Source organism: Quercus suber, unplaced genomic scaffold (genome assembly GCF_002906115.3).
Source record: "Quercus suber isolate HL8 unplaced genomic scaffold, Cork oak 2.0 scaffold_587, whole genome shotgun sequence".
Taxonomy (NCBI): Eukaryota; Viridiplantae; Streptophyta; class Magnoliopsida; order Fagales; family Fagaceae; genus Quercus; species Quercus suber.
In genome coordinates this window covers 416,742-425,652 of record NW_027070032.1, presented here as the reverse complement: position 1 = coordinate 425,652, position 8,911 = coordinate 416,742, and the positions used below count along the sequence as shown (strand labels likewise).

At 38.9% G+C, this 8,911-nt stretch overlaps 1 protein-coding gene across 1 annotated transcript; it reads right to left on the bottom strand.

Moving 5' to 3' along the window:
* Window positions 1-5,000: 5,000 nt before the first annotated feature.
* On the bottom strand, window positions 5,001-8,080 carry LOC111989296 (receptor-like serine/threonine-protein kinase At1g78530). The gene is given in 8 exon segments (XM_065764850.1): window positions 5,001-5,195; window positions 6,570-6,662; window positions 6,664-6,704; window positions 6,792-6,824; window positions 6,827-6,908; window positions 6,910-7,046; window positions 7,527-7,865; window positions 7,945-8,080. Coding segments are annotated over 8 exon segments (1,056 nt in total).
* Between the last annotated feature and the right edge of the window lie 831 nt (window positions 8,081-8,911).

Below are 8,911 nucleotides of genomic sequence, written 5' to 3'. Positions count from 1 at the left end.
GATTGGGCCGTTGGGCCCGAGCCCACTTATGAGGATTACTATCCCTTTTCAACTAGCAGGCCCCACAATAGCCCCTCAAAATCTCGCTTTTTGCCACCTCGGGAAAAAGGGAGATTTTGATATCCAGCCCTCATTTATTTCATAGGTTTCCCCCGCTTTCAGAATGTCTTTTTGTTTGCCCAAGGCACGCTCCTGACGTTTCGGCGTCATGAGCACGCCACTATTAAGTGATAACTGCTCTGTTGTCCCACACGTTCAACGATCTGATGCAAATCTAACGGTGGGGGATCCTTGGCATTTATGGGCGGGGTTTTTCCCGCTCCCACTTTTTGTGTCATTATAGGGTGCCTTTCAAATCAAATCTTTCTTCAGTTACAAATTACTCCCTCTCAGCACGTATTTATTGAATCTGTCTTTCTCTCATTACTCCACGTTCTCATAAATACCAAGAGCCCGTCCGAGGAGCTTATTTTCCAAACCTGTAAGTTTCCTTAACCCTCCCTAGCTTTCCATCTTTTGTATCAGTTTTTCTCTGCTACTGTTAGAAGATGGGTAGATTTAAGTATCTAGTTGATTCCGAGGAGCAAATAGAATCATTTAGGACTAAGTATAGGATTCCCTCAACAGTGAGTATGAGATACGCTTCCTCCCAAACTTGGTTGCGCGATAGAAAAACGGGGGAGGTAGTTATTCCCATGGTAGCTTTTGTCGAGGGAGGGATGACTATCCCAATGGGTAGTTTGACGAGAGATTACCTTAGGTTTTTTAGGTTATCTCCTATGCAGTGCGCCTCGAATATGTTCAGGGTGCTAGGGAGTATAGAGGCTTTAAACGCCTCATACAATTTAGGTTTGACCCATCACAATGTGAACTGGGTATATAATCTCAATCATTTGAAGGATCAGAGATATTACCTTAAGTCTAGGTACCCTGCAGTAAGATTGATCCAGTGCCTCCCTACCTCAAACAAGGGTTTTAAAGACGATTTCCTTATTTTTTCTGGGGAGTGGCACGATAGTTTGCCTTGCCTGACTGAAGAGGGACAACCAAGTGGGGTTTCTAGGATGTACGTCCCTGATAAGTCAGATTAATTTTTTAATTGAAGCAGTTTTCATTTCTAATGGACATTTCCTTTTATGTTTTAATTACTTTGCAGACAAACGTGCCACTAAACGCCATCTCAGGCTAATCAACAGGGAGAGCCTAGATAGAATTCTGCGGTCCGAGGTGTATGTGAATCCCTCCGACGGCCAATTACGAGCAGCGCACTTAATACTCAAGTATAAACCTGCGTCCACAGCCTTTCAGGCTCCCAAGTGCGTGATAAAGGCCAAAGATCCTCGGCTCCACCGTATCAGTGTAGTTTTTGAGGGATTCATTGTTCCTGAGGGCACCCCTATTCCTATAGGCGAGCCCTTCATTGAACCATCGCCTGAGGCCACTCTTTCTATAGGAGCTTCATCATCACGCTCTGTTTCCCAGAAAGTGAGAGAGGAAGAAAAAGTAAAAGAAGCCGAAGGAGAAGAAGAAGAAGCAGAAGAAGGAGAAGAAGAAGAAGAGGAAGAAGAAGACATCATAGGAGGACTTGTAGAGCTGCCTGATTCTGCCGACGAATTTGAAGTTTTTGATCAACCCCAATCTCCTGAAGTGACTTCTAAGAAAATGATCATCCAAAGGAGAAGTCAGAGGAGTTTGAAAGAAGTAATCGAGGGCCAGCCTGGCAGGGGGGTGGAAAAGCAAGTTCAGGTCCAACCTCCATCTCTCCCCCCTCCGCCTCCTCAGTCACTCCCACCAACTGTAACTGAGCCTAGTGACCCGAAGAGGAGGAGAGAGTCAAAGGGTAAAGAAGTGATGGACGTAGGGAAGACTCACACTACCAGTGAGGGTGAGGACCAAAGAGCTACTAAGCAACAGAAAACAAGTCATGAGACACAGCGAGAGGTGGATAAAACAACCACCCAGTCCTCGGCTCTTGAGGCTTGGCTCCCAACCCCTATGCTCGATAAAAGGCCTCTAAAGGAGGACGCTTCAATTAGGGACTTTAGTGGCGGACTTGGGTGCCGAGTTGCCTCAGCATTGGAGGAAACGCTTCTTCTTCCCAGGGACATGGCTGAGCTGAGAGCGATCAAGAGGGACGAGGTCTTTCAAAACACCAAAAGATATTTGGGCATGGTATGATGCTTTAACCGTTACCTTATTATTTTTATTCTACTCTTATTATATATATATTTTTTTTTATCGTTGCATATTTCTAACTCCCTTTCTCTCTAGGCCGTTCAAGCCACCTTCAGGCTGGAGGAGATAGCCAAATCCTACTACGGTCAAATAGACGAGGAGAAGAAGAAAAGGATATCAGCTGTACGCACACTGAATGCTTCCAAGCAAAATATTACGCAGCTGAAGAAGAAGCTAGCAGCCGAAGAAGAAGCTCGAAAAAGTGCTGATTCGGCTCTAGCGGGGTATCAAAGACAGGCCGAGGACCAAGGGCGGCTTCTGCGAGATGCCAATGCCCAACTGGCAGCCTCTAAGGAACAGGTGCTGATCCTGCAGAAACAACTGGAAGAAGTCCAGAAGCTCAGAGATCAGGCTGAGAAAGCCAAAGCCGAGGCTGAGAAAGGAAAAGACGCCGCTGAGCAGCAGGGTTACAACGTGGGCGTTGCCGAGACAGAGGAGAATTTTCGAGCTGAGGTGCCCGCCGTGTGCCGGGAATACTGTGCCCTGACTTGGCAAGAGGCCCTCGACCGAGCTGGAGTTGAATCTTCCTCAGAGTTGAGGAAAACCAAAAATATCTACTTCCCCCCAGCTATTCGGGCCTTCACTCCCTCTACCCCAATAGGGGAGGTATCTGTTATTGTTGCTGAGCCACCCGAGGAAGTTCAGACTCAGGCTCCTCCCACACTCAATCAGCAGGAACAATTATTAGTGCCTGGAAAAGAAAAGGATCTCTCCTCGGCCAAAGAAGTAGCAGGGCTTAAAGACGGAGCGGCCTCTCACACTTTTGAACAGGCCTTAGCCTCAACTACCCTGCCTACTGGAGATGCTCCCACAGCGCAGGAAAAGGATGTTCCCAACGAGGTAGCTGGCAAAGCCCCTCCCAAACTCCAAATAAAGTTAACTATATAGTTGCTTGTAGATAACTTCCTTTTAGCGTCTCTCTTGTTTTTTTTTTTTTTTTTTTTTTTTTTTTTTTTTTTTTTTTTTTTTNACTAACCTTTTCTCCAAATGATTATTTCAAATTGAATAACTCTAATGTTGTCTAGAGGAGTTCTATAATAGTGGAATAATTTCAGGATACAGGGAGAAAAGTTTTGCAATCATTGGTGTTAAAGTCTATGCTGCAGGGCTATATGTAAACCCATCTATTCTAAGTGAATTGAATGCTTGGAAAGGGCAATCAACAACTAAAATTCAAGAGATTCCTTCCTTATTCAACTCAATTTTTCAATGTAAGGACCCAAAAAAAATTCACACTTTCTTTGTTGCTGTTGAGAGAGGGAGAGAGAGGTTGCTAAAATAAGTTCTGAAAGTTACTAACATAACTTTTCTTAATTTCAGCTCCTTTGGAGAAATCATTACAGATTGTTCTGGTTAGAGATGTTGATGGTAAAACTTTCTGGGATGCACTTGATGATGCCATCTCCCAAAGAATCAAAGCACCCACTTCCATTGATGAATCCGCTCTGTCCACATTCCGTAGTATCTTCCAGGAACGACCCCTTAAGAAAGGAACTTTCATATTTTTGACTTGGCTAGAACCATCCAAAATGCTTGTAAGCCTGAATTAATATGAATAAAAATTAATTCTCATGTTCTTGACCATTTTAGTTTTTAATTTTCTCTCATATGAACTAATCCATATGTATTTATTGTGATTTTCAGGTATGTGTCTCATTGGATGGGCTTCCATCTAATGTGGAAGCTACAATTGTGTCAGGAAGTGTGACTCTTGCTCTTTTCGATGTATTTTTTGGAAATGGACCTGTTTCTCCCTCCTTAAAAGATTCAGTTGCCAAGGGGTTGGCAACAATCCTCAAGTAGATGCATGTGGTTTCTTCAAATTTATTTTGTACGCTTGCTTTTGAGAGATGTTGTATGTAATTGCTTTATCACTTGAGCCGCTGTCAATCTTATCAGCATATGTAACCTGGCTGGATATTGTTGTCGTGTAAAGGAAAATGCACATTTCTCAACTGTCAGGAAATGCTCACCAGAGTTGGATTATGGTATTCTTGATGAAGTTTACTCCTCGCACCTTTCCTCATGCTTTTGCAGGCAAAATTTTCCCGTTTTGAATTATACTAAATCCATGCAGGAACTTGAGCGGAAATTTCATTCCCAGTTGACAAAGCTGCATGGTTTTCTATATTGACCTTTCCTTTTCCAGTTTTCTGGTTCTACCTGGATTGCTCATGAGAAAAACTAATGATGTCTGAATAACTTAATTCAGTTGCTGAAATGCAATATCACTATGTACTCCACTATAATGGCCGTTTTGTTGGTCTATGGCTTCACTAGGTACTGAGACAAGGTTTAATAGAGTGGCCAAGGTATATGAATATGAACTACTGAAGTCCCATTGCCTCTTGTAAGAGTGGTGCCCAGTAGGCCTATTAGCTGGGGTTTGGAAGGACTAGGATTCCACTCGCTTGGCAAAAGCAGGAAGACTCTCTCAAGGGGCTTATATCTTTTACTTTGATATTTGCTCTACAATGGCAGTTATATAATGAATAATTTGCTGCAAATTTGTTTGTGGTAGGAAAAATATTTTGCTTGTACATCTTTTTTCTTCCTTCTTCACTGTCTTAAGCCTTTTGTCCTTGTGTCATATTGAACTTCAACAAGCATAAAAATAATTTAGGCAATTTGTTTCCTGTAACATGTGCGAGAATGGGATAGCGTAACACAAGCTGGTTATGGCCAAAAGACCATAAATCATGACAGATACATAAAAATAAATTGCTCTGCTTGTAGAAATAGAACCTATGTCTAAGAAAATATTATTAATCTGTTAAAACTTTGTCTGATCTTATTTTCTCAAGCATCTTGACAGCCTCAGCTATGGTAGGCCTCTTGGAGGGCTCTGGTTTGAGACACATTAACGCTATACTGAATACATTGTCAATCTCATCCTCTGGACAATTTTCTAATCTACCATCCAGTACATATACCTCCTTCTCTTGAACAACTGCCTTTACCTGCTCCAGCACTAACAGAAAATTTTCAATAAAAAATCAGTTTATCTATCCCTAGATAGATGCAACATTAAGCATATTTAAGCACTTCTAGATAAAGAACACTTCCAATTTACCTGCCTGGGTAGTGAGTTAATGCTCAATAATAGAAATGAAAAGTAGACTAAAAAAATATTAGATAGATATTTCAGAAAGTCCTGTCTAATGGATAAAAAATTCTGGATTGATCCAAGACAAGCAGTCATCCAATGCCAAATAGCCTTTTGTTAGACCCTCAAGACTTGTTTGAAAAGGGCTTGCACATAAATTTCTAGCTCTGCCACTGTCACAATTAAAAGCAATATATTTGGCTATAGTTTAAAAGTTTCAAATCATTTCTGACTAATTCTTTTATATCAGTGTTGGTATTCTTCTGTTTTAGTACCTTTGTTGAAATGAGTGTAAGCATATAATTTTCTGATGGGCATAGCCACGTTCAAGTGAGCAAGGGCAATTGCCCTCAAAGAAATTGCATAAATTTGTGAGGATTAGTTGACATCTTTGTCAAGTTTTTAAAGTTGCTCCACTTGAAAAGGCTGCCACAGTAATTTTTAACGGAAATGTGGGATTAGAGCAAACCCCACTAAAGGAGCAAGGTTCCAAAGGAAATATGAAAAATTAGCTACAGATGCAGTCCATTTAAAATACTTAAATAGTGTGGTTAATCTAAGATCTTAAAAAGAACATGTGATGTTCAATTTCGAATACCAAAATGGCATATGAGGTACTCCATATCTTCTCTTTGAATTTTTTCATAACTTCAAACCTTGAAATGGCATTTAAAATCATTTTAAACATTCAGCACCTTGTCCCTGAAATCTATCATAATTTTTATAAGCACACCGAAATAAGATTGAAAAATCCCATATTGTGGTATTTTACACTTAATTTATTGAATAACTGATTCCTTTTAATTAACTTTATATTGTACCAATGAGTACTTTATAACTTTATAAACTTCATAACTGATTCCTTAATTTATTGAATAACTGATTCCATATTGTGGTACTTCATCTCTTATATATATATATATATATATATTTTTTTTTTTTTTGGAATTGGATCAATGAGTAGTTCAATGTTTTACGTTTGTTATAATGCTTTCTTTTTGGTTTTACTTATGATGTATTATTTTGGTCATCATAAAATTAATTGATTGGTAGAGATTTACTTTCTATAGATTGAAAAAAACTTCATGATGCAATGTTATGAGAAGAAAATTTTTAGTAATGTCGTTGACTAAGTAGGCATTTTTGACCCCCAATGCTTCCAACCAATATCAATCTGCTAGTATTCAAAAATAGAATCTATGTAATGTTAATAGAATTTTTAACTTACCCATGATACAAACTTACTTCCCCCTTCTATAAATACTTCATCATCTGGTTTTTTCCCTGTTAAAAGCTCTAGTAAAAGAACTCCAAAACTATAAAACATCCCCTTTAGTGGTTGCTCTTCCTGTATCAAAATATTCTGCAGAACTTAACCGAGTACTTAATATAACTAAGTACAAGAGCTAAGATCAGGAGAGAGTGAGTCTAATGGTTTAGTGGTTCATACCAGGAGCAAGGTATCCAAAAGTTCCAGCAACAATGTTGAAACACGAGTCTTATCTGGTTCCATCAATGTGGCCAGTCCAAAATCAGACACTCGAGCCTCCATGTTCTGATCCAACAAATATATTGCTTGACTTGATATCTCTGTGAATAATATGAGAGATGCAATCATGATGAAGGTACGACAATCCTCTTGCAGCACCTACCGCTATCTTCTATCTGGATGGCCAGTCCAAATGCTTCTTGTTCATTGCTCCTCCTGAACCAAAATCTACTTTTTGATAGGGGAAAAGAGAAAATAGAAAACAAACCAAAGATATAGAGAAGAATCAAGCTTGTGATTGTGAACTTCCATGCCATGATTTGATCTCCAAGAAAACTGAAGTTTTAAAGAATTTAGCTATAACATTACTTTGAACTTCAATAAGTCTAATGACACAAGAAATTTCACAACATTTTTCACAATTACTGAAGTGGCAGATTGTAATTGGTGTAAAATAAAAGTGATATCAGTGGTGATTTTAATGAAAGTGATGTTACACTAAAACCAATTTGTCACCTTAATAAATGGTAAAATTTGTTGTTTATGTAGGCACTGTAGAGTATATAAGAATGTCAGAATAATATGTTAACTTTGATGCCAATCAAACATTGTTAATGAACAACATATAAACCATTTATTTGATTATTCATCCACTCACAAAGAAAGAAAGAAGGGTTTGAAACTAGAGAAGCATACCATGCAGAAGGGTATCTGGGCTTCCATTAGGCATCAGCTCATAGATGAGAAGATTATAGTGAGGGGCAGTGTAATATCCATGAAGAGTTACAATATTGCGGTGCTTTATGTCTCCCATTGCTTCCAGCTTTCTCTCAAAACCTCGATCTCTATCTGCAGTTCCCTTATTAAGTCTTTTAACAGCAAAGGCTGTGGATTCATTTATAGTCAGTCTATAAACTGTGCCATAGCCTCCAGAGCCAATGATGTCTTTGTTGCTCAATTTTAGTCTCTTCTTTAAGAATGCATCGGATGGTAGTGATTGCATCATTGGAAACCTGAACATCACCGTCTTCCCACCTGTGTCTACCCACCACATCACTTTAGCACATAACTTTCTTTAGTTTGAAGAGCTTGAATTCCAGAATGAGTACCATACCTGAGAAGCCATCTTTGCAAACCATTTGCTTTCTTTTCCATCGCCTATAGAGGAGAACTGAAATAATGATTTTTGGTATAACAAAAACAACAAAGCACACTGTGATGTAGAATGCTAAGACCACAACATTGGCCATTTGCAAGTTAATTAAGAGAGCTTCAAAAGTTTTATAATAACAAGCCACTAATTAAGGTGAGGTTTAAAAGTGTTACGTTATGGTTTTTCACATAACATTTATGTTGGCTTTATTTCATAAAAAAAAAAAGTATTGTAATTTTCTTAATTTATTTCCTTGTATTTTGTGGAATTTAATTGTAATGGGTTTAGTCTTAAGTGGTGAAAATTTACTTAAAAAGTTGATTTTGCAACTTGGCTCGTGAGTAGTGCAACCTGTGAAGGTCAGACGAGGAGCACATGTTGGAAGCTGAAGAGTCAGTGTGTTTTATGACTCATCTCGCGATTTGGCCAACTCGCGAGATGACCCACGAAATGCACTGACAGTTGAAATTTTGAGTGTGACTCTTATACCTTTCACCCATATTCTCATGAACCTTGCTCCTTGTTTCATTGGGCTTTAACCCATTTACAATAAAACTCTCATCTTACTCTCACGAGCTTTCATTAGAATGTGCTTAAAGATTTTCAACCCTTTGCCTCAAATATGGGCTTACAATGCATTCATCACATTTGGGCTCTTCTTCTTCCATTCATTATCATCATCAATTTTTTTTTTTTTAAGTATCTTTCTAGCTAGAATATATTGTAACCTTCCTTTCAAAGTCCATGTGTGAGAGATTGGGGTAAAACCTATAGGGTACTCTCAGAAAAGAGTGTAGGCAACGGCACCTTCCCTTTATAGGATCATATGGAGTTGCCATTTATTTTGTAAGTAAAATAAGAAAATTATACAAATTACAACATGTCTTGAATAATACACATTCTTATTAATTGGAAACAATCATATCTT